At 41.8% G+C, this 27,072-nt stretch overlaps 1 protein-coding gene across 1 annotated transcript; it reads right to left on the reverse strand.

Annotated features, from left to right (window-relative positions):
- Window positions 1-1,303: 1,303 nt before the first annotated feature.
- LOC119011165 lies at window positions 1,304-21,534 on the reverse strand. Its single transcript, XM_037084087.1, has 11 exons — window positions 21,187-21,534; window positions 18,426-18,603; window positions 17,695-17,783; window positions 15,907-16,119; window positions 8,674-8,754; window positions 8,079-8,188; window positions 7,828-7,942; window positions 7,697-7,721; window positions 7,524-7,616; window positions 5,109-5,269; window positions 1,304-4,689 (listed from the first exon to the last, which is right to left on the reverse strand). Exons 1-11 carry the CDS (start codon window positions 21,532-21,534, stop codon window positions 3,604-3,606), a joined length of 2,499 nt encoding a protein of 832 aa, XP_036939982.1. The 3' UTR covers window positions 1,304-3,603.
- Between the last annotated feature and the right edge of the window lie 5,538 nt (window positions 21,535-27,072).

Consider the following 27,072-nt stretch of genomic DNA (forward strand, 5'->3'; position numbering starts at 1 on the left):
TCGTTTTGATCGGAGTAAAGGAAAAAAATAGCCCCATTGGGATGTATTGTTATCTGGCCTTACTGGCACACATCTTGGATTGATGAGAATTAAACATATTTCCTGAACTAGTATTTCTTAGGACTTTTAGTATGTTGTTCTGGTCACCTCATAGAAATTCTCTATGCTCAAAAATGTGGCCTTGCAGGTATTTCAGGTTGGATTCTTTAGTTTTAAGATACAGTACATGAGATTATGAATACAACCATCAATCATAATCCAGGGTGAATAAGCCTAGAAAAAATAAATACTGCATAAAGGTGTGTATTTCCCCCTGTATAATTTAAGTGCCTGTATAAAACTGAGATCTGTCAGTGCTGAACACAGACCTACTTAACAGGTTGATCAGTGCTTATGTTTGCATATGTTTTCTTGAAGTCATTTTCATTGCTTAAAAACGATGACCAGTTATTTGACTTTTGGGACTTTAAGGCAGATACTGCACTCTATGTATGTATTGAGAAATGTAGGACCACTGTATTTGCATATGTTGTACTGATTACATGTTTAAAACACTGAAATAGAGGAGTAGTTACTTCATACGATATAGTCTATTCCCCATCTTAACAGATATCAGTATTATTAAACATGAACTTTGCTGTAATACCTGCCCTGTAGATTACAAGAGGAACTCAGTAACTAACTTTCTTCACCACTGCTCGTACTTTACTCTCACCTTACAAATGGTAGATGACAAAACAAATTAATCTGTGGATGAACACCATGTCATTGCATTCAAATAGCTTTGTGATACAATGATGGTATTTTTCCACTGTGGTGCTTGGTGGTGGAGGTTGAGGTGTGAATGTAAACTGTTGACTGATCTGTCCTGCAGCAGCATCAGGAACAATGGTATCTGTCCGCAAAGACTGATTCACGTTGTCGGCGCCGATGAGTACTGTTATTAATGTCATTGGACATAAAGCTGACAGCTACAGGATGTATCCTACACCCACACACACACACACACACACAGAGAGAGAGAGAGAGAGAGAGAGAGAGAGAGAGAGAGAGAGAGAGAGAGAGAGAGAGAGAGAGAATACAGTATAATTAGATGACATCAGTGTCAATATAACACAGACTGATTATCCCGCATGACGTTGTGTGGGACATCTGAGCTGATTCACATCATACAGGATTAATGTCACACACACACACACACACACACACACACACACACACACACACACACACACACACACACACACGATGAGATGAGGTTTTTAGGGCACCACACACACAGAGGAAGCTGTTATCACTCATCAATACAAAGGTTTATTAGCATCATCATTACACATGCCCTTTACATTTAGTATAAAAATGTGACGCATCAGTGGAATGGGAACACAATACAAGAAAAAGCATCTGCAAAAAAAAAAAAAAAAAATGTTATTTGAAGTGCAAAATCTGGATCAGATGTCTTTAACATAATTATGATCCAGTAATTATATATCTGTGCATTCTTTTTGCAAATTTTGTGAGTAATTATTTTGTCATGTAACATAATTGCTGGTTTTTGTTGGTTTGGCCAGCACACTGACGTTTCTGTTTAAAGAATCAAAAATAAAAGCGGCATCTTGCTTTTGAGCAGTTTGTTATTTGTTATTTTTTAACAGGGAGGATGGTCCAATGGAAAACAAAACATATAATACATATACAGATGTTGTTCCAGAGGTGGTTTAGTGTTAGGCTGTATCTTCAGCAGCACACACACCACTGAGTGATCATAGCACTATTATTGGAACACTAACGTGTCTCCTACATACTGCCACTTTGATCACTGTGATCATGAAGGTGGCTCTATAGATTATATACAGAGAGAAACTGACGGAAAGCTGGGCTGAGAGAAGATCCACAGATGGCTCCATGGATTTATTTATACACAGTGAGGTGACTGACCATCACTCTGTCAGAGGTTACCACTGTTACAAACTTCTGTGTGGTGGGGGGTTAGGGTTAGGGAGGTGGAGTACATCTCATTATCTCCCCAGATCACCTCCTGCTTCATGTCTTACCTATACATTCTCTTCTCAGTCTCAGTCAGCTGAAGCGAAGTTGCTCTACTTTTCTGGGTACCAATTAGGTTTCCTGAAATTGACTTTGCAAACCAGAAATGCAAATACACTTGCATCTTGGCTGCTGATTAATATAAACTAGGTCACAACAGCACCTGTCAACCAGCAGAGGGAGCCAAAGGACAGTAGCTGTGTCTGTTTTCTATACATTTTTCAAAGTTCTTTGATACGCTGAATATACCCATGGGTAGTGTGTTTAAATTGCACTGCATGTTTGCATTTATTCATAAACACATTTGATATTATTTTTATATTATTTAAGAGTACAAAATGATTTAGATAGCAAGAGATGTACAGGTCGTTGGAGAATTTAATGTATATATTATAATAAGTATGATGTATAATATTCTTTCAGCAGTGAAAAGTGCTCACCATTGAAATTCACTGTAACCTCTGAATTCCAGCTGACCACAGCAAATGTTCTCTTCCAACAAAGAACTTACAACCTTTTCAGAAATTATGCACAATATTATTTTAGCCTATACCAATAATTGACCTGACATTTTTGGACTTTAATAAGAAAATGACCTGCAGTTTATTCATGCCTGAAGGTAAGAAAGTGAAGATATAGTGAGCAAAGATGGATTATGTAATATTCCACAGCTTTAAGATTTGGTGTGTTGAAAGAGACATTCCTCCCTCTGAACCCTTCTGACATTTATTACAGTTGTGGTAGACAACATGATTGTCTCCCTGTTCTGCGCTGTGGCAGGTGCAGCAATGACATAATGATTGTGACGGCAGTGTGCTGCTTCTTCATCTCTGTGTTTATATGTGGCTCAAAAAACAACTTTCATGATACAAACAGCCATCAACGATATCTGTTTGTCCATGCTGTGTTTATAAAGTGGATAAAGGAAATCAGCCTTCATTTTATCACCTCCATTTATAAGCTATAACTTCACAGTGCCTATATGTTTCTGATGATTGTAGACCTGACAGAAACTTCCAGCCTTAGGTTGTTTTGCCACCTTTCAGCTCTACAGCGTGCAGCAGTTTGATGCTCAGATTATAAATATATTGGTAAAGCTTTTAATTACTGCATCAATAGAATAGATTTTGTTGCATATTACCACATCCAGCACACCCAAAGCAAAACAGGCCTTACTTTGGTGCAGTGACTCTCCTTCCAGGTCTGTTTTGGTTTTTATGAAGTCTGACTTCTGAGTCTCTTTAGCTGCTGAATGCTCCACTATTTTCACCAGCTATTTTCTGACCATGCTTGTCTGCTGTTTGCAGCTGAGCAGATGGTGCACAGTGGCAAGATTTAACTGTGCTAAATCTTGACATTCAAATGTTGGATGGAACCACTTAAAGTGAAGAGCTCTGAGCTCATCACTTTAAATGACTCCTTTCTCTATCGTGGAGCTACTTGATTCATTTATTACATAAAGTATTGGGTTTCCAGCAGAGACTGTCTGTGGGCTTGTTTGCAGTTAGTCATCAGGTTAGCAGATTGATACAGACACTCTGCCATTAGTACGTCCAGTTAGCAGACAGTACAGCAAAGTCTGTGTTTTTTGGGGATCTCTCTGATATCTGGTCCCACCTGTCTCTCCATCCTCTTGTCTCCTATTCCCTTCATGTGTCCCATGATTCCATTAGCTGAACTTCCTGTTGGATAACTATTGCCCCCAAGCGTGGCCTGGCTCTTCTTCTCCCTCATGCTGTTGATAGCAGCGTTGTCTTCGATGATGACCAGCTCGGCCTTCATTGAGCCCTCAAACTCTCGACCCTGCCCGCTGACATCCTGAGCTGTCTGGAAGCCCATGAAGATGGCTGTTATTGGTTCAATGGTCTCCATGGTGTTGAGGATGGTGTAGGGAGTGTCATCTCTGAAGAGGGGGGAGGGACCTCTGTCAGACTGGGCAGAGTCATATACAGCAGTGGGGGGGTTCCCATCATGGTTGTGATAAGAGGGTGGATTGAAGTGATAAAGTTCTTCTTCCTCCACACTGATGTAATCCCTAAGAGCAACATAATTGGCTGGAGTGTAGCAGAGCAGTGGTTGGCAGGTGGACAGCACTTCCTGGTCATGTGATCTGGGAGGAGGGCAGCCATTGGCTCTGCCTCCACTTACCAAACTATTGCTTCTGTTGATGCCGCTTGCAGGCCGATCTTCTTGAACACAGTTTCTCACCTGGTATGAACTGTAGTGACAATCTCTCTGGTTGTCGTAGTGATTTCCCAACCCCTTGTAGTTTCCATGGTGATGACCTTCCCTGAGGTTGCTTTGGTTATTTCTCTCTTCCTGCCTTCTGTAATGGCTTTCTAGTGGACCTAAGCGATGTTCTGCCCCTGGTTTTCTCTGCCACTTCTCCCTAGAGCTCAAGTCTTTCTCTGAGCTGTTGTTTCGGGGGAGATGGTTACCGCAATGACCCCCCGGGTGTCTAAGGTCACACCCCAGTGCTCTGTCTGTTTCATCTTGGTGCTTGTAAAAACAGTGGTCCTCTCTCCTGTTGTGGTTTTGATGATAGTTTGATTGGTGTACTTGGTGGTGCATTGTGGTGCTTCTTAGCAAGTGTTTCACCTCATTGGCTGACAGCTCATACCCACAGCTCTGTTCACATGACCCCTAAAAGTTTAAAAAAATATGGGACATTGTTAGGAGAACACAGTGCAAAGTCACTGGCAAAAGCAGATGATGTTCCAAAACAAATAGAAGGGGTCACTGCACGGAAGAAGATCAAAGTAATAGACAGTTACAGTTACTCTTGGTATTCTGACATCAGCCTTTTCTTTGTGTTAACATGCTGATAACAACTTTATGGGTCCTATTCAAACTGTCTATGACACATGGTCTAAAGTGCATTGTTTTAGTGCATTTAGGAAAATCACTACATTTGACAAGGGAGTCTGGTGATAGTGTGGTTAGTAGTTCAATGGCTGGATCAGTTGAAGCAGCCACTGCTGACTTGTTGTGGCTTCTTCTTCTTCTTCTTGTCATTATTATAGTTACTAGTATTATTATTATTGTTATACGAGAGATAATACCTCTTGTGAGTTCAGGGCATAAACACACTTCCTGCCGTCATCGTAAACCTTGAGCCCTGAGTGTTGATGTATCTCCTCTGGGAGAACTGATGCAGTAGAGAGTACTGTGCTCTCCCCAGTAGACAGGTTTTTACTCACAATGACCTCCATGGCAAATGGAGCTGAGACACAGAGGGAAGACAGACAGACAGAGTCCATGTTAATATCACCTACATGATAACACAAGTCCAGGTTACTTCCATGATAAGCAATGACAACTTCAGCTGCTGTTCCTACACTTCAGTTATATTTAAAAAAGCTGTATGAGCAAACATTTCAGTCTTTAGTAAAAGCAGAGGTAATTTAGTGTTTGAAGCGCGGGCGTTAGCAGCCCAGCTGCTGTTACACAGCCTATGCCTCCCAAGTCTCCTCTCTCGATCATCATCAGATAATGAGTGTGTCTACACAGGTACACATGCTTAGGTTCACAGTTTACAATTTTTGCCCAATATGACAGTTTCATAATTCTGACTGAGGAAATGCAAAGCTGCAGTTCTTGGATGAAACAGGATAGTGTGACAGTCACTGTCTGCCATGTTTTCTGATACACTCCCACCCCCAAACTTTGACAGTATCTACATCCCCAGAAGAATACTGTACAGCAAATACTTTGCAGAGCTAGATCTAGACCCACCTGGCCCCTCTTAAACTGGGCTAAAACAAGGACCGACTGTGAAATCAGATTGCATCACACACATACAGAGAACCTTCACAGTCCTCTCTCCCATGATCTATCATGTGAAATTGTGACAAATAGTTGCAGTAACATTAACAATAGTGAAAACAGGAGGTGATATGGTGGTTAATATGCATCAACAGTAGTTGGCCTATGCTGGCTAACGTAAGTGTCAAGGGCTAAGTTTGTTAACCGTTGCTTGGCAATATAGTCAACTGCTTCGGGATATCTCTCCCATTGGATATTGTAAAACTATTGATGTAATGACAATGGCGATCAAGTCTTTTAGTCCTAGATATCAAATGCGTTTGATATTCACAGGGACGGCCCGATGAGTCTGGAACTCTTCAAGAGATTGAAGAATGGATCGGTACACCCTTACCATTACCAAATAACCTGGGCTGACCTTGGGGACCAACCAAGCTGTCGGCCCAGGTTTCCCAGGGCAATTCGGGGTTAAATCAGCCTTACAGTGCTATAAGCTAAATACTAGGAATATGGAAACATTCATCGGATTTCTCTCCTCATAGATTATATTTCCATACTGGAAAGTAAAGAATAAGAATTTTAAAACCAAGTCCTTAATATTGTGATCACCTACAACAATTTTGTAAGAACAGGCCGTACATCACTTATGGCTGAACCAACTGCAAACTGAAACATGCCAGATGTAAAACACATGTCATGTTTACATTTGAAGCTCTGCAACTTATTATGATTTGGTGAGAATGGCTGAGCACGAGCAGAGATAATAAACTCATCTGTTTTTTTAACCATGGATCAAGTGGGTTCAAAGAAGAAGGTAGTTACCCAGTAAGAAAAAAATAAATCATGTCTAGAATCTTTTTTTTTTTGATGCATCAAGATGGATGGATAATCATCTATAGTCACATCATAACCATCAAAATTAGATTGAAGTGAAGTGTCTTGAGATTCCAGCCCCGTCCAATAGACAGCTTCTGTTTGATGTTAGTGTGCTTAAAATGAAGCATAGCGCAATTCATGCAGGACATGGAAGTCATAAGCCCCAGCTGTAGTCAGCTGACAGTCAGCTGATCAGATCAACATTTAGTCTCTGACCAACCACATCCACTCTTCCAAGTTAGGTGGTCCATTTAAACCCAAGCCGTCATTCACTGATCTCTCCTTCAACATTGCTGCACGCACATCACTGCTGCTGGCAAACTTGCCACCACCACCCCAGCCTCCACCTGCTTAGTCTGAGCTAATAGCTAATTTATCTAATTGCTTCGACTCCACTCCTGCAAGGGGGCTATGCATTGCGCTCCCCAGATTGACTTAGCACGCTGCTTCTCAAAACAGGGGAGCTTTTGGAGGGGAGCCTTCAGCGCTAAGACTAACTGTTTATCATTTGTTGCAATAAAGGATTTAATCAATGACGAGTGTGTTCCTTAATGAATTACACTTATCGAGCAACAAGTGGCAAACTTCAACACTGGACTACACTAGAGTTAGTATTCTACTACTACTATACCAACATCAGACTAACCGAAGCTGCTGTCCTCTGCAAGGGAGCCAGGTACAAGCTCTGTTTGTCACTACCGTTTTCTTTTGAGATTCTTTGCCACCACGTTATAGGATTATGGGTGAATTCTGAACTCTTGAATACGCGTGAACATAAAAACATGATAAACTACAAAGAACAACTGACTTGACAGAAACAAGTGAAATGGTCTCACCCTTTCTTGGTGTGTTTGGTTCAGAGTGTTTGTTGTATGGGGGAGAGAGGGATTTTGGGACATCAGGAATCACTGTGGTGACCATTAGTGGCTCTGTGGGACAGAAACCAGAACTGTGAACATTGACTCCTTTTCGGTCTTCTTATAACATCCAAAAAAATATCATGACTCACCAGGAACAAAGCTGTCCTGAACTTCCTAGAAGACAGAAAACAATCAGTAAAAACAGTGTGTGTGTGTGTGTGTGTGTGTGTGTGTGTGTGTGTGTGTGTGTGTGTGTGTGTGTGTGTGTGTGTGCGTGTACCTTGATAATATCATCTGAACTTTTCTCCACAGCCTTCAGTCTGTTGAGGATGAAGCTCTCATTGGTAGAGATCATAGACTCCTCTCTCTCCAAAGCCTCCACTTCAGTTTCTATCCTGATGAGGACACAGTGCAGGTCAGTCCAATACCTCACATTGGGGTGTGTGTGTGTGTGTGTGTGTGTGTGTGTGTGTGTGTGTGTGTGTGTGTGTGTGTGTGTGTGTGTGTGTGTGTGTGTGTGAATATCTGTACCTGTGGATGCTGAGCTGCAGTGCTCTGGTCTGCTGCTGGTCAGTCAGAAAGTGTGTTGCATTGTGGGAAGCTGAGTCCTGTAGCAGCCACTGCTCTCTCAGAGCTTTTTTCTGATGATGTCAAACAGAACACACACTTCGATACTGTGGGTGAAGGTCTGTGAACTAATTTAACTAACTTTAACAGTCTCAATACTGATGCCTCTACATGACTTACATCAGCAGACACAACCGTCAGTGAGAAGACTGGATATCTCTATATATAGTATTTATAATATTCTTAATGCCTGTCACTGAGTTGTAAGACAAGCAGTTGAGTCATAACATTTACATGATTTTTATGGCAGTGTTCTGGGATGGATTGAGGAAAAAAAGCTGCTCTATAGTCTGGTGGTGTGGTGTATGATGGCCCGGCTGCCTGAAACAACAAGACATTAAAGTTCCCAGCAGCAGCTTTAGATATTGATAGAGTTAGTGGTGACCTCTGTGCCTGTTGCAGGAGGAAGAACAATATGAAGATAAACAGAAGATAACAGATCACAGTTTACCTCAAGATCAAGTCAGACAGTGTTTCAGTGTAATTGAGTGTACTGTACCTTTAGATGCTGTAATTTGATTTTCTCCTGGTCCATTTCCAGTTTCTTCTGTCTAATGTCTTCCTGAATGCGATGCTTGTCCTGTTACATGACAGTCAGAGAAATGAGTGAGTGCTCAGCACAGTTACCCTGGATTTAAGTCAAGTGAGGGGAAGCAGGTGAGGTCAGCCAGAAAAGCAGATATATGTTTAGAAGGTGTTCACTACTTCAGATAAGGATTGTAGCCACTCTGAAAAATTCTCTGAGTTCAAAGTCTCTATGGAGCCGCGAGTTAGTGAAATAAGAAGCATCAACATCCGTTCTGATGACGGCTACAGCTGATCACCGTTGGATCAGCTGTTAGACGGCTTTAAGAGACGTCAGATGAATTTATGCCAAAAATGCCATTATCTATATATTACATTTAAATTATGACACAGAACTTAAACTTGACAAGAGATTTAGATAATAAATAAAGTTAAACTTATGTGTGATGTGCGTAATTGGGCAGAGTTCTGTTATAGTGTTATAAGTTATAATGAATAAAGATTAGACCTGCACTTGGAAATAAGACTGTAATAAACTTGGTCCATAGAGGTCTTAAAATAAAGATATGATTTTGTTTGCAGTTATTATTCTACCTTTTCTCAAACACTTTTGTTGGATGATCACTTTATTTTTTTTAAAGGCTGATCTCTGAAGAAACTAACAGTTGCACCTGCATCTACTCTGCTGTCAAAATTCCAACAACCTTAAAGTTCAAAGTTTGTCTGTAATTTTCTGTCTGTTGCCTGTTTAACACACAGCTGTACATGAGGAGCAAGCTGCAGTGTGTATTTATACTGTGGACTGTGTATATTTATATGTGTGTATATGTGTATGTGTATATGTATATATATATATATATATATATGTATGTAGGTATGTATGTATGCATGTATGTATTTATGCATATATATGTATATATGTATGTATATGTGTGTGTGTGTGTGTGTGTGTGTGTGCGTGTGCGTGTGCATGTGCGTGTGCGCGCGTGTGTGTGTACTGTGTCCTGGTTGGAGGGACAGAAATCATTTCTACTGGCAGAATGTGATTATATATTTATTCGTTATCTGCCTCTGTATTCAGAGATATTGTGATGTGAAGCCATTATTTAATAACTATAATATTTTCAGGTTAAGTGTTTCAGTGAAAACTGAAATGAAAACACATGAGACTTGACACTCAGGAATGACCATCCTCATGTGTTTACCACTACTGTGTTTTTATTTAAGAGCGTGTGCGCAATTTACTAACTCATGCGCACATCAATGTCACCTCCTGGGCTTCTTACATCTCTGAGAAACAGTCAAAACTCATTTTTCTGTGGTGTCGCATAGCTCGGTTGGTAGCGCGTGACCCATGTGCCAAGGCTCTGCAGCCGACTTGGTTCAACTCCCAGCCCGAGTCTCTTTGCAGCGTGTCACTCCCCCTCTCTTACCCTATTTCCTGTCACACTCTTCAGCTGTCCTATCAATAATAAAGCCAGAAAAGGCCAAAAAAAAAACATATTTAAAAAAAAAAACAAACATATTTTTCTAGGGTGTAATTGTCTTCCATAGTGCAGAACAGTATAAACCGTAGGAATGGCTACAAAATGCCAACACTGGTGCTAGAGTTTATCAGACACTGCGCAGAGTGAAGTCTTACAGTGATGGCCTGCAGCCTCTTATTGAGCAGGTCAGACTCCTCCATCCTGCATCAGAATAGACAGCGAGGGAGAGGGAAAAAATAAGAGCAGGGTGAAAGTAGACAAGAAAGTTAAGAAATTTGTTCTACAGTTCCACAATGAAATAAATGTATACTGCATCTAACTACAACATTAAAGTAGCTGTTACTGTACTGTGGAAACCGTGTGTACGACACAAAGCAGCACTAACTGACTTGTATCGGTAGCAGGAAAACCAGATTATATATAAATGACTAATTTTAAAGGTACATTTACGTTTAGGGCATTTAGCAGGCGCTTTTGTCCTAAGCAACTTACAATAAGTACATTTGTCACAGAAAAGAAACCACAACATATCACAATCGATAGTGTAAAAAGAAAAACAGAAACAATGTTCAAGTCCTCATCTGAGCATTGTAGCTGATATTTATCAAGGATACCTTCAGTGCATAAGTGCTATGATCTAAGTGCTAAGGGTGAGAACATACAAGTGCATATATGTGGGTTTTTGTCTTGGGGGTGGGAGGGAGTCACACCATGCAGGGTCTAGGTGAGGTCTGAACAAGTGAGTCCTGAGTCTTTTGCAGAGGATGGCGAGTTATTCGGCTGTCTGATATTGGTCGGAAGTTCATTCCATTACTGCGCTGCCTGAACAGAGAAGAATCCTGAATTCACTGAGCGACCTTTGTTTGCTCCACTACATCAGCTGGCCAGCTGGTACCACCATTGCTGAGAGCAAAGCGCTCATGCTGGGGCGTGTGGTCTGACCAGTGTTAAGAGGTAGACAGGGGCAGTTCCATTAACAAACTTGAAGGCCAGCACCATCGTCCTGAATTGGATGCGGGCCACAACAGGAAGCTAGTGATCGTGACGGTCGGGAGGTAAGGGGTGAGAGAGCGTCTGAAGGGGAGGAGAGTGAGGATAGCAGAGTGGAAGAGGCTTCCTCAGTTGACATTAGGATGAGGATGGTAGTGGGCTAAGAACAGTAGAAGAGAGAGCTGAGGGGGGAGAAGGATTTCAGAATGCAATGGGTGGTTACTGTGTGAGGTGTAGGGACGAGGGAGATGGTAGACTTCAAGGGTAGAGAGAAAGTGACAAAATGGCTGTCGTGGAAGTATGGAATTCAAACGCAGATCTGGGTAGGTGGTCCAGGGGAAGGACCCAGTAGGACCATGTGGGTGAGATGAGGAGTCCAGTTCTTCCTCCTCGACACTTCTGCGCCACGCTTCACAGTTCAATATAACAACTCACCTCCATTTCAGGAAACCAGACACATGGTGCTGTTGCTATGACATGAAATCAAATTGTATGAACTACACAATCCCAAAGGTTGTACGTGTTGTCATGTGTGTGATTGGTTGCAGGTGTGTGCAAGTGTGTTTGTTTCCAAAATGTGTTTTTATATAAAACCTTAAAATATAAATATATAAAATATATAAAAATGCTTTGCTGCTGCTGGTCATTTGGGGATGGGAGGAGGGGACTTTCATTTTCAGGATTGCACCAGGGTCTCCCCTGGCCCTGGTCGTAACACAGTAGTATCAGTAATCAGTACTGGCCAAAGCTACTTTTACAGGTGCAATTTGTGAGAAATGGCCAGAATACAAAGGTGGATCCAAAACTATAGAGGGCTCGAGAACCGCAAACAGTCAAAACATGTCTTGCTGCAGCTATCTTTGGCCATGCCTACTAGCTGTTGTTAGCAAGTAGCTCAGTTAGCCCTGGAGCTAAGTGGCCTGACCACAAATTGATACACCAAATCTTCATAATTTCCAATAGTTTGGCATGATTTCAGACTAATACACACACTGCACATTAATGCTTATTTCTCTCCTCACTCCTACTTCCTCTTCATCAGATGTTGGTGTTCATGCTGTCCGTTTGTCCCAGTTCAACTCAACTGAACATAACAACATTCAAATATTTACAGATGCTACATTAGGGCCCCCCCTACATGGAGTAAATCTGTGACTTCCTATTCAGAAATACAACACTCTGGCTTTTTATATACTGTGGGGTCAAATCTTTAATTTTCATCCAGAGGTTCAGTGCTGGTGTCTGCTGGGGGAGTGTTGGTGTCTTGCTGGCCCAGCTGTCTAATGTGTGTCACGCCATTTTTTCAGCCATTTTGTTCAAACAAAACATATCTTATCTATCATATCACTTCTAATGTCAAATGTTCTTTCAGTCTTTGATCCTCCTGGGATCTGGCATTAAATGCTCAGATCCTTGGTGTTGTTGTCTCATTCTTTGGTCAGATAATGTCTATAAATATAAAACATCCTCATACCTAAATGACTCAGTAGATTAGGATTGTCAAATGACCTCTGAAACATCATATACCAGCATTTCCATAACTACATGACCACTGCAGCGCAACAGCGACAGGTGAACCGAAGCTTTGTGGTACGCTCACATTTTGTTTTAGAAAAACTCTGTAACTAGTATAACTTCAGCTACGAACATACCTATATTACATACACAACTTCAGTTACATGCAGTAACATTGCAACATTAATAATGACACTCGCTGTTGACAGAACACAAACGGCAGTCTCCTGTGCATGTTTAACCTGACCATCCATGCCTACCCTCCTCTCTATGAAGACCTTATTGCTTATCTCCTCACGTCCTCATTTTAAGCTGTAATAATACAGCCACTTGCGGTTGCCGCCTAACAGGAAACATAAATATAAGTCATAAAAATGCTTTTGGAGTCAACCCATAGCCTCGCTTTTCTAAAGCAGACTAAATGTACATGTTATAATCCACAACATGGTCCTTACTTAAACCTAACCAACTCCAAAAAAAAGTTTCACATAAAACAGTGTGCTTCTGATTTCCATTTAACGTTTAAGACAGCACAGGCCTCTTATGTCACAGGGCGGATAGAACAGGCTAGTAGACTCATTCTGTAGGGCATGCTGTTTTATTTGTTGATCTAATGTAATGGAAGCATGTAACAAATTAGAAAATACAATATACCATAATCCTGTAAAGTGACCCTCTGAGGATCTCCTCAGTTACAACTCACTGTCAATCAATATTCAATATTTACTGCATTTTTGTTTCCATACAACTCAAGGAATAGACTCAGTCTCATCTTCTTCAACCATCATTGAAAGTCTCATATTAGCCATGAGGTGAATGGGCAGTGTATCGCTTTTCTCACCATCAACAGTGTCAGGTTCTGCCACCACATTGATTTTGTGTATAATGAATGTGCTTTACTGTTGCCGTGAGAACATGCAGTTAGAGGACTAAACATGTCCTCATAGAAGAGTTACATTCAGTAACTACTGTCTCCTCACTAACGCCTTCGGCCTTCAGTGACACCAACATGTGGAGGGCTAACCAAGCTGCACAATTTCTCTGTTGTTGTCTGCAAGAACCAACACCAACATCTCCATCTGCTCCCACCATCACAGGAAGCGTAGACCCAGCGGATCAATGTCATCTTGATGGAAACATCCCCACAACAACTGGAAACTCTGACACGTGTGCTGCAACCATTTTACTTTAGACTGCTTCCTCAACAAGGGCCAGCAACACAGACAGCAGGCTGCTCTTTAAACCTCAAGCTGAACACAAATGAAAGATAGAAGTGGAATCCATGCTGTGGATGAATATCCCGCACCGTCAGCGGAATGTGTGGAGGCCGTGTGTTTGATATAGATGTAGATCAAACATGTAAAAGGGGTCGGGTTGTGGGGTATTCTTAGACAGAAGCATTAAATGAAGCAGTACATTTGAGTGCTCCTATTAGCAGGCCACCGTGTGGGAAACTCTGAGTGAAACACCAGATGTCTGCTGGTTGATCACATTTTTTATTAAAGTTTAATTATGCAGGTATTTCATCAGTATCCCCTGAGGCCCTTGCATGTAAGGTCAGCTGTATAGCCCATACTGACTCAGTGCCTCAGGTCAGCCAGGAGAAAAGGTTCTCAGATTATTTTTGCTCTAAGTCATTTCAACAAACCAGTCCATGCCACTGAAGGAGAGGGGCCATGTTATTCTGCCCTAACTCTCTCAAACAACTCAAACAAGGCATCGCGCCTGTCAGCACGAGGACGGGGTTTAATCTGACCCACCTCCTGTCACACACTGTCAGTCACACAGTTCTCAGCTGTCACATCATCATCTACATGAAGGGAAAATACATTTAGCGACCAGCTCATCATTCATACATGAGGGTGGCTGACCTTTTCTCATTCATACAAAATAAAAGCTGCATAGAGTTTATATCAGTCAGGCAGATAACTGGCAGTAAAGCAGCGGGTGCTCTGAGCTAATCTGCTCATGAAACTGTTAATCTGTGTAAACCATCTGCTTGCCAGCTCTACTGTAGAAAGAACAACCATGTGGGCTGATCATCAGCATTACATAGTACAATGTGCTCAGTATCTCTCTAACAATCTAACAACACTTTTACAAGCCATGTGAAAAGCTTCAACTGTCAGTCACTGGCATCATATTACCATTTCACAGGGCTCAACACTCACATAGATTTGAATGAAAAAATACAGGAGAACAAAATATTCAAAATGTTGTCATTCCACAAAATAACATGGATGCATCTCTTCCTAAAGCATTAAACATTCACATACATAGATATCACTTCACAAAGCGTAGGAAAATGTCTTAGAGTAGTAGAGCAGGAGGAGGTGCTGAACCTGATGAGTCAAATCAAAAACATGACTTACTTTGTTAATGAATTATGAGTAGCCAATTCAGCATTTACTTATGAAATGTACCAAAACAAACAACAACATCAAATAACTTATTTATGATTCAGATCAGTTTATCAGATTAATAAGACAAAATAAAAAACAAAAATGTATTTAATTGATGAAGACGGTGCTTAATATTTCAATTCCTCCCTCCCTAAATTTAACACTGCAGCCCCAGATATCATCTTTATCATCTTCAGGTTTGGTAACAGTGATTTGAAGCTTCAAAAACTGATCTGAAAACTGTCAAATCACCAGTTTTACACAGGATGTTTTTCCCTTGACAGCCATGCAGGATGTACAGTGTGACTACAAACCATGTGTGAACTCAAGCTAATGAAAGCTGGAAGTTTTCCACCCTACAGAGGACTACACAACGGCTCGAGTGTCTGAAGTGTATCTACCGAATACCTGAACTACTCAGTTTGTGTAGACAATGTTATTACAGTGTAAAAATATGATTGACGCTATATATAAAAACAGGGTTGTAGCACCACCTGGTTGGAGGCAGCAGTGTGTTCGGCAGCTGAGCACTGAGAAGAAACTGAAGCTTAAGTAGCATTAAGGAATTATCTGCTCTCTGTTTGTCTCTGTGGTTCACCTGTTTGAAAGCTGCCATGACAGTCTGTGTGGCTCCAGAGTGACTGACAGTCTCTGCTGGGTGCTGAGAACCTGAAACCTGGAGCTGTGAAGCAATGCTGCTGCTGCTGCTGCTGCATGATGGGAGTCTGATTGATTACATGCAAGATAACAGAAACTAAGACACACACACACACACACACACACACACACACAGGAGACAAACACTGAACCTACCTGACAGCAAACCACTCCTCTCTCGTGCTGGCTGGTTGCACGTCTGTGCCGCATGGAGCTCGAGGCCACCCGGCTGCAGGTGTAGAGGGGTATGGGCGGGGTGTGGGTGGAGCGTGGGCGGGGCGTGTGCAGGGCTATGTGTGCCTGTTGGTGAGTGTTACAGCTGATTAACTCTTGGCTGTCCTTCCACTTTGCGTGAAGCATCTTTGGACCCTCCTGACAAAAGTTAGCAAAAGAATTTTGATAGTCCATAAAAACACTCGAAATATAAAACAACAAATTCCTGCATACTGTGTTGAAAGCAGACAATCTTGCAAATCTTTACAAAATACTGTCTGATTATCACAAAAATGTTCGTAATTGTGTTCCACGGACTGATGAGGCTTTGTGTCAAATGTAAATTGGCCAATAGGTGGCGATATGGTCGCAATCTAATTAGTTTGAATGAAAAGTAAATGGGAAAATCTGAAAATCCTCTTCAAAACTCATCGACTTTCTGCTTACTGCTTCATGCTTTGAGCTACAGATACCATTTTACCTTTTAAAGAGTCAGAAGACTTTGCGCTGTTGGGCATGTATTCAGTTTTTAAAAATCTTTTACTGTTTTCAAATCATCACAGTTTTAGGTTTAAGGCTTTTTAGGCTGTCTTCTGATTTTGTAATGGGTGTGTATTGCGTGAGCTAGAAGGCGTGACATCATCACTAGAGTGTAGAGCAGCTGGAAGAACTGGAGAAAAAATTCTCTTCAGCTTGATTGGGATCCCACATCTTTTACTTCACACAGACATTATATACATAGAAATGTAGGACATCATGTTGGCATTCAGCTCATGGTCTTATTTCAGATGTAGGACTTACACTTTTGGCTGTAGAAGTCTTAGAGCAACAAGCACTCCAGCAGCTCCCCCATAAGCCGCAATGTTAATTTTGAGCTTAGAGAGAGCAGACAGTACTTGTTTTGTCTCTCACTCTGCTGCCGTCATTTTTCACTCTCCAGAAATAAAAAATGAAATCACAGATTTCAGCAATGTCTCCTGTTACTCAATATATAAATATTTTGGCAATAACCAATAAATTTTTTTTTTAAACTGTTCACCTTTTTAAGCTCTTTCAGTATTCTTACTTTTTACCTTTCATCATGCAGCACACCCCATTAGTTAATCAGTTCTTCTCTGATCTGGCTGGATTCTCTGGATTTTTTTCAAGATCTCCCACACAGACTCCCAAGGGCAAGCACAGTAAGATGGAACTTCCATATCTGTGCTGTGAACACTGTGTTTGAGCACAAATGTGACATCATCCAGTGTTTTGAAACCATCAGGGGAGTTTGAGCCTACCATTCTGTAGGAAGCTTGAGGGTTTGTGCGGCTACTGGGTGATGATACTTTCAGCTTCTTCCTGAAACTATTTCATTGCATTATGCCTCGTGAGAACTTTTTCTTCAGCCAGCTCAAGAGGCGGACCATCAACTCAATCTTTGTCTGGGGAATCATGCAGCAGTACACACACTTTTTCTGACTTCAGCATACATTATTTAATATCAGCGGGAGCAGGCCACCAAATTATAAAGGAACAGCTTCTTCATCGCAAGGCATTGTGTGTAGAAGCCCTGATGGCAGCATGCCCTAAAGTGCGTGGACTGCGAGGGCCCGTTCAACACTGCTTACAGCTTTATCTTGCACCACAATTACTCTGCTTGTTTATACACCTTTATTTTCTTTCACAGTTTGGACTTTTTACTCGCGTTAAGATCAAATTAAAGCCATCTAAATGTTACTCCACACATACAATGACAGATGATGCCGTGGTCGTGCTGTTGGGTGTGGTCATCCTGTGCATCAGGAGAATGACGGGCACAAGAAGCAACATCGGAAATTCTGTATTAAGAGACAAGAGTTCTTAAGATTTTTTTTTTATTCTCGGCGAACCACCTATTTGCTGTCTTACATGATAGTCCAGTCATTTTCCACTTTGATCTCTTTGTTCACAAAGCGATTAGCACACACGCACAAGCTAACATGAACCGTAGTTGGCACGTTGTCTTAAAATATGAAACACAACCACTGTCTCTTCTGTTGCTCTGTAGCTGGAACAGAATATAGGCACTTATGTTGATTTTTACAACCAACAGCAGAGCAATTTGCATGTCTAGCTTTGACCGACGATTTTATATATATATATATATATATATATATATATATATATATATATATATATATATATATATATATATATATATATATATATATATATGGGCAGAAAATGTAGTTTTGATTTACATTAAAGTTAGAAATTTACCAAAGTAGTATTTCAACATGATGTCTTGACTTTTACTCAAGTGTTGGGAAGAGCTAGATTTTCATGCCACCACTTACTCAACTCAACTCAACTTTATATATAAAGCACAAACAGCCACAGCCTTTCAGCTCAGCTCTCTCTTCACCATGACAGACCGATACAACAACCACATTACTGTGGCCGATCCGCCTGTCAATCTCTCACTCCAATCCTTCCCTCACTCGTGAACAAGACCCCAGGATTCTTAAACTTCTCCACTTGAGGCAGGAACTCTCCCCCAACCCAGAGGGAGCAAGACACCTTTTTCAGATTGAGAACCATGGCATCAGACTTGGAGGCGCTGATTCTCATCCCAGCCATTTCACACTCTGCAAACTGCCCCAGGACATTCTGGAGGTCCTGGAGCCAACAAGACAGCGAAAAGCAGAGATGAAATCCAGTGGCTCCCAAACCAGACCTTCTCCAGCCCCTGGCTGCGCCTAGAAATTCTGTCCATAAAAATAATGAACAGAACCGGTCACAAAGGGCAGCCCTGCCGGAGTACAACATGCACTGGAAACAGGCAGTGGCGGTTCGACACTGAATTACTCCCCGGGCGAGACTCACGCCGAGCGCCCCACCCCCACCCCCCCCCCCACGACCCCCCTACCCAAAAAAAAGGCCACTTTTTGCACAAACATGTAATTTTTATTAAAACACTATAAATGTTACTTTTAAAGTGCACAAACCTGTATAAATAATTTATTTAGCTTAAAATACTTAAGTAACAAGAGCAGAGAACTATAAAAATATTAAGTAAAAACACAAATTTGAAAATATTCACTATATAAGTGACAAACATATAGCTTACAATCAGATTGGAAAAGACTCCCCAACACTGCCAAATGACAATGAGGCAATTCTGCACAAAACAGTGCACGATAAAGTGGCAAATGTATAGCTTACGATCTAAAATAAAAATGTAAGAAGAGCAGAGAACAATAATACAAAATATTAAATAAAATCACACAAATTTGAAAATATTCACTATATCCATAAAAGTGGCATACCCCCTCTACACAAATACACATTGACAGAGGGGGTGAGAGACAGAGAGAGAGAGAGAGAGAGAGAGAGAGAGAGAGAGAGATGAGAAACGCACCTGAAGGTTCGTGCTGTGGAGAAGCAGACGTACAGGGAGATGTTTCTGGAGACATGGATACGTAGGTGCTCTTCCTCAATGACAGGGACCATTTCAGAAGAGGCCTGAGTAGCTGATGTGTAATGGGGGTGGTGGGTGGCTCATCTTGAGCAGTGGCAGAGGATGCTCCAAAATATTTCAGAAGTGCCCCTGAAAATGCAGTTGAAATGCTCATCAACAGGCTATAACTAAGCACTTACAAAACAAAACATTCATAAATGCAAATTTCATAAAAATGCCCTTACATGCTAAATGTCTGATCATATATTAAATTAGGTCACTGCTTCGAATTCTATGCTTTGCACACTATGACTAATGTATTGTGGTTAAACTTTCCTTTGTCACGACATGGAGTTGTAACGTTATCAAATGGCAAGTGTTCCGTCTTTGAAACTTTGTTAACGTTACATGAGAAAATTGCATTGGCTACAGGCCCAACGTTAACCGAAATGATCTAAATAAATAATTACTGTACTTTTAACAGTTTAGTTGCAAAGCATAATCGAATGGTGAAGTAAACTGTTGGGTTTGTTAAAACCGAATTATTATTTCATAGGCTAAGCATAGCAAATAACAAAGCAAGATGGCTAACAAACGTTTAAGTTATAGCCTAACGTTACTAACGTTAACCTTAACGTTAGCCCTTGATACTGTTATCATAGACAGGATATTGCATACCTTTATCCTTTGCTCGTTTCTCCTCTTCTTCTTTTCTTTTTTTTCTGAACTGGGCACCTGATGGCTTTGACCGCTTTCTGTCCATCTCTGTGTTTATTTGGCAGGGCAATCCACAAATTCCCATCCCCCAACATTGGCACTCACGACCAAAAGTCAAGACCAAACCAATTCACCTGGGTGACCTCTGAATCGCCTTGGCACCTATTTTTATTTGTCATTTCTCACGATTCATAAAAGGTGCAGGATTCATGGCCTGCATTCATAATATCATGAATGAGATTTGCTTTGTTTGGAAGAAAGTCAAGGTGTGATTGGCAACTAATTACATTATAATATTGTACTATAAATGGACCCCTCCACCCTCCCCCTTTACATTGCGTTTCATTTAAAAGACCCAGAGGTGAACTGTCCCCCCTGAACCCCTCCCCTTGACCTTTCCCAGCATCTCTGTGCAGTGTGCATAATGCGTCAACTTCTAGGGGCGCCTGCAGCTGCAGAGGGCGCTAATTTGCCAATTTCTCAAACAGGCGATATTGATAATGGAAAACCGTTTTGCGGCGCCTATAATTTTTTTTTTTTAAGCGGTCGTGCCGCCCCATACGTTATGGAAAAGAGATGCCGCCCTGGGCGGCTGCCCGGTTCGCCCATGCCCAAAACCGCCACTGGAAACAGGTCTGACTTACTGCTGGCTATGCAAACCAAGTTCCTGCTAACAAAGGGCCTCCAACCCCGTACTCCCAGAGCACCTCCCACACAATGCCTCCAGTCCCCCTTTTTGAATAGTGGGACCACCACCCCAGTCGGCCAGTCCAGAGGCACTGTTAAAGTCCTCCCTGACAGAGGGTTATGCCAGACATTCCCAGCAGACCCTCACAATGTGTTTGGGTCCGCCATGTCTGTCCAGCTTCCTCCCCTGCCAGTGGATCCGACTCACCACCACGGTGATCAGCCCCTCTCTTCACCTGAGTGTCCAAGACATACGGCCAGAGGTCAGATGACAAGACTACAAAGTTGATCATTGACCTCCGGCCTAGGGCAATCCTGGTGCAACATGCAACCTTATGCTTGAACACGGTATTTGTTTTGGACAAACTGTGACTAGCACAGAAGTCCAGTAACAGAACAGCACTCGTGGTCAGATCGGGGAGGCCGTTCCTCCCATTCATTCTGTCGCTGCCCACATGAGCGTTGAAGTCCCCCAGTAGAACGACGGAGTCCCCAGTTGGGACACTTTCCAATAGCCTTCCCAGGGCCTCCAGGAAGGCCGGGTACTCTACACTGCTGTTCGGCCCGTAAGCTGAGAGACTTATCCCTGACCCGAAGGCGCAGGGAAGCAACCCTCCTCTTTCAAGGAGTTGGATTCCAAAGCACAGACTGTGTGTGGAGGTGAGCCCAACTATCTCTAGCTGCTCAACCTCCCGCACTAGCTCAGGCTCTTTCCCCCCCAGTGAGGTGACATTCAATGTCGACATGGCTAGAGTCACTGTCCGGGTATTGGGTCATCAGGGCCCCCACCCAAGACTGCCATTCAAATCACACTGCACCTGCCCCCTCTGAACCCTCTTGCCGTTGGTGAGCCTATTGGAGGGCGGGCCCATGTCGCTCGTAAAATATAACGTAAAACATAAAACATACGAAACAATATACAAACAATGAAACAATAACAATGTTAAAACAATAAAACACTAAAACAAGAGCAGAGTCTCATGCTGGGTCGAATGCCAAAGAATAAAATGGGTTTTAAGATGAGTTTTAAAAATGGACAGTGAGGGGGCTTGTCTGATGTGCAGCAAGAGGTCGTTACATAGTTTGGGACCGGCAATAGAAAAAGCTCTATCACCTCTGAGCTTCCGCTCAGACCTCAGTACCTCCTGGAGCAGCTGATCAGCTGACCTGAGGCACCGGGCAGGAGTGTAGGGATGGAGCAGCTCAGAGAGGTAAGACAGGGCGAGACCATTTAAAGTTTTAAAAACAAATAAAATAATCTTAAAATGAACTCTAAAGTGCACAGGCAGCCAGTGGGAGGAGGCCAGAATGGAAGTGCTCTTAAGTGCTCCACAGTTTTTCTGTCCACTATGGTCAAATGCACCTAAATCTCTGACATTATGTCAAAGATCCAAAAGAGACTGGCAATCATACACCAGCAGAGACTCAGTCTGAGTAGTGCCGAGGGTTAAAAACAACAGAAACATCAACCATTGTAGGAGCAGCAGGCAGCCAGCAACACACAGTGGCACCATCTTACCAATAAAATGCATCTCATGCAGGGGCGAAAATCCCATTTCATAGTTGGGGGGACAATAAACTGTAAAATTTTAGAGAATAATCCCAGGGGGGGACAAGGACTAAAAGTTGTAGCCTGTCTTTTATACAGCATCTTTTAGCGCAATTTGAGGCTTTAGTCTCTCTATCTCTCCAACAGGCAGGCTTACTTAGCACTGGCTGAGTCCACCTGCACATGTCTAGATTTAAAACAAATTTGATTCAAATCAAATGAACATGTACACATGCAATGAATAAACTAATTATCAGGCAAACATCTAAGTTTGTTTATCAGATTTCTCATAATCAGATAACTGCCTTTTTCCAGATGAAAGATATCAGATTATGCTATTCTCTCTCTCTCTTTCTCTCTCTCTCTCTCTCTCTCTCTCTGTTGCACTCATGCACTGTCAGCAAATCAAATCAACTGTTTTAAAAAATGTTATTAAAAGTAATGATAATTACAATAATTGCGTTATGTATTATTATGTATTAGTCCTTACCCTACCTTGTTTATTCACCCAGCAATACAAAACAATGGTATTAGGTGGAAGGTGGCAATAATAGGCTTTATGTGAACGCATCTGACATAATACCTTTGCTCACTGTCCTGACTTCCACCACAGTCCATTAAATATCTTCACAAGAGGTAAAAGCTCCAAACAATCCCAAAACTAAAGGAAATACCTTAAAGAATAATCCAACATAAAACAATTCCTCAAAAGTATATATTTATTATGTTGTCAACAAACATCTGACAACTATGCCACAAAACTGTGGTTGTAATGTTTTGATGAATTTAACGTACTAGTGCATTGCCCGTAGGAAGAATGTATTCCATAGAAAAGTGGGAGGTTAAGTAGCTTTTTCATAGATGTTTGAAGGTGGGACGTCAAGGATATAATTGGTCGTTTTTGACTACTTTTGATTTTCATTTCATTTTTCATTTTTACATACTGTACTGTATTAAAACTATGGACCTAAAATCACAAAATAACAAAAAAAATTAAAAAGTTAGATTTTATACTATGTTTAACAAAGCAATTTTATTACTTACAATGCAAATATAAATTGTTGTTTGCTAAATTTGTGCATAAGTTTTTGAAATTTACGAAGTTATATATATGTATGAATATATATGTGACTATTTACATTTAAATGCAGGCAATGCCTCAGGCCCAGGCGTCCCTCAGCTCTCCTGCCTGCTGTACATTCAGCTGTCTCCTCATTGTTTTGACTCACAACACAAAAAAAACGACTCCACTACACACTAAACACACTACACCAAACCACTACATGACACACTAACTACACACTCCAAACACGCTATATGTCACGAATCTCTCAACTCTCAAAACTCACTATCTCAGTCATTGTCTCTGTCACATCGCTGCTACTGTCACTCTTCCGCTGACATCCCTCCCACAACTTCCCTTGTTCCCCAAGAACCAAATCACGTGGTTTGTCATAGAATTTTGTGATTGGTTGGTTTGGTGCCTTTTTCCACCAATAGGAACGTGTTTGTTTGCTTCCATGACAAAAGCCCATTTTTACCGATTCCAAAGTCCAAACAAATGCGATGTTGCACAGCAGCAGAAAATCTCAGGTCATATATCTATCTATCTATCTATCCATCTATATATATATATATATATATATATATATATATATATATATATATATATATATATATATATATATATATATATATATAGGGAGAATGAATGCAAATGTTTCTGTATATTCTTCCTCGAACTGACGATTTTCACTGGCCGCTTTTTTTTTGGCAGTGAACTTGCTCCTATAGCCGGCAAAATGTAAATATGTAAACTACTCCAAAAACGAAAGTGAAACCCAGCTGTCTGTGTATCGTTTGCATGGAGACAGGTCCCGATATACATGTGCCAACCCAGCCAAAACACATGGGCCCTCATTTATCAATGTTGCGTGAAAATGGGTGCCGATCTGAGCGCAGAACTGGCCTTATGACAGGACCCAAATGTGATTTATGAAACATAACGTATCTGATCGATTCCAGTGTACGAATTATCGGGTCTTGATAAATGAATTCGATCGTCATTAACATGTGACGCCCCTAAATATTCCTGGTTCGGAGGCCTCGCCCACTAAGGTCAGCCATGGAGAGAAGAATCACTGGCAAGAAGATAAACTTTTCCGAGATGGAGATCGGCATCCCCACAGTGCCAGCACATCACAGGCACTCCATTCACTAATGCGATGTTGTGCAAAATGACCCCTGTGCGTATGTGCGCACTATTGAATCTGCGCTCCTGCTCTGTAGCAGAGCATGTGAGCATGTAGCTGAGCGGCGAGAATTTCCGCTCCCCGCTTACATGGATGTTTGCTGCTTCGCTCCATGCTCAAAGTTATACCAAGTTTCTCAAGTTTATACTCACTTAAAATTTCATTCAATTCCGGTGAAATCGCTCCACGCTCGCTCAAATTTAGCAATTCCTGAAGTTGCCCCTATATGACCTGTCTGCTTGCTTTTCGAAATATTTTACAAAGTCCATCTCTCAATGAATGACCTCTGATGTAGGCTAACCCTTGAAGGCACTCATGAGTCTGTGTGGACTTGTGCATGACCTACACTCGTGGAGAGCCTTATTGGAACGGAACTGGAGCGAAATGGAACCATCGCTCTGGCCTTTGGATTAAAACCTGCGCTGCGCTCCGATTTTGCACACTCCGCTCCCGCTTGCTCCGCGCTCCGCTCAGCTCACATGCCCTGCTCTGTAGCAGGGTTTGCCAGCGGGATTATTAGGTCTTACTTTAAATAGTTGGGGCGGCTGTAGCTCAGCGGGTAGAGCAGGTCAACTAGTGATTGGAAGGTCACTGGTTCAAATCCCAGCTCCGGGCAGGGCTGAGCTGCGTGTTGAAGTGTCCTTGAGCGAGATACTGAACCCCACATTGCTCACTAGTGAGGGCCCTGGGATGGGACTGGCTCCAGCAGCAACACCCCGCAACCCCATGGAAAGGGATAAGCGGTTTGGACAATGACATGACTTTAATTAGTTGTCATGTTAGGCTGTTTAGCCCATCATATTTTATTTTACAAAAAAAAATGGCATCAGTAAAAATGTGGGCTTTTTAATTATTATTATTGTTTTTTTAAATCTTTATTCGTTTTAAGAATCCTTTTTGATCTGTTCTGAATATGTTACTGCTTATGCTTGATGACAGCTGAGGTTTGTTTGATAATTATTTTCAGACTCAGTCAGATTTTGCTGTGCTGCACCGCAAAATCCACAGACTCAGATTTGCGAACACGAGCTCAGACTTGACGTAAGATCTGATCTTAGCTTCCGCTCACGTCCAAATTGATAAATGCCGAAGCTTGCGTGGAAATGGTCGTACGCACGGTTTTCTGCCATATGTTCGTTTGATAAATGAGGGCCACTGTGAAGAAATAACAGTTCGGGCTGCCTGTTGAGGACCACTGGTATATGCAGCTAACAAAGACATTCAATAAATGACAATGACGTCTGGTCCAGTCCACATCTAGAATTATCCTCTCTTCTGTTTCATGATTAGCAGGGTGGGGTTTTATGCCACAAAGTTTTTCTTTTTTTTTAATTTCAACAACATACCCACCTTCAAGTGAAGTACAAGCCTCCTCTTGTTTTGACTTTTTCTTTCTTTTTTTTTTTTTTGCTTGCTCCCGATTCATATTGCCCTTTGGAGGCCATCTCTCCACCTGCATCCAACTGCCTGTCGGCGCATCTGGCAGCTGATTGGTCAGATGCTGCCTTCTGTCAACCATTGCGGCAACGCGTGCAGTGTCAGAGTACTCGTCTCCCTTTTTTTCTCTCCTGCCTCGGGCTGACTCGGTGCTCTACGCCTCACTGCAGTGATTCGCATCCTTTGCGCATTTTCAGACAATGCGTCCCCTTGCCCAAAATGGGGCACCCCATGGATTGCGGGAACCTCCGCACTGTGCGTGTTCTGCGTATAGGGAGGGGCGGCGCTGAAGGTAAACCAGAGAAAGAGGCCCCCTAGGGAGCGCTAAAACTGAATTTATCTCTTATGCCAGAGGTTCAGAGCTGACTCAACGTATATATTTCAATATAAGCATGAATAGACAATTCCGTCAACTTTAGGCTGACAGCTAAAACTCATCAGCAAAGTTAGGTAATGTCCAGAAGATGAACTATTCCAGATGGAGGAGAGAGATCACTCCTCTTTCTCCTATTGGATAGATGGACCCTCAATCCACCAAAGTGGCCAATTAGAAGAAGTAGGTAGGTGCAGGTGAATAGACTTAAAAAAGGCCAGCACAGGCAGAGAACTTTGGGTGGCAATTGGTAGATTACACAAGGTCAAAGTTTCGAGAGGATTTCTGATAGAGCAGAAGCATTGGGCATCACTTTGCCATAGATCTGAGAATACCAGAGATCTGTTTCAATAAAGATTGCTCTATCATTCCACCCAGCCTTGCCCCCACAGATTCTTTTATTAACAATTATCATTTAATTAACTTCACGCCAACACCTTTGGAGTCTTGCATCATTTCATAACTGACTGGTTCACCATATTTTGAATGGTCACAAACCGAAAAAAATGACCTAATCTGAACCACCCATTATTGTCCTGTGGATTACTTCCTTTTATTTCGGGGTATCAGGGTATCAGGGTGGCTGGCTTTGATATGGCCATGTTGGTGTTGACCCTGGAACACATTAATGTTGCTTGAAGACCATCATTTCTACTTCTTCTTCTGGAGCTAA

This window comes from Acanthopagrus latus, chromosome 21 (assembly GCF_904848185.1).
Source record: "Acanthopagrus latus isolate v.2019 chromosome 21, fAcaLat1.1, whole genome shotgun sequence".
Lineage (NCBI taxonomy): Eukaryota > Metazoa > Chordata > Actinopteri > Spariformes > Sparidae > Acanthopagrus > Acanthopagrus latus.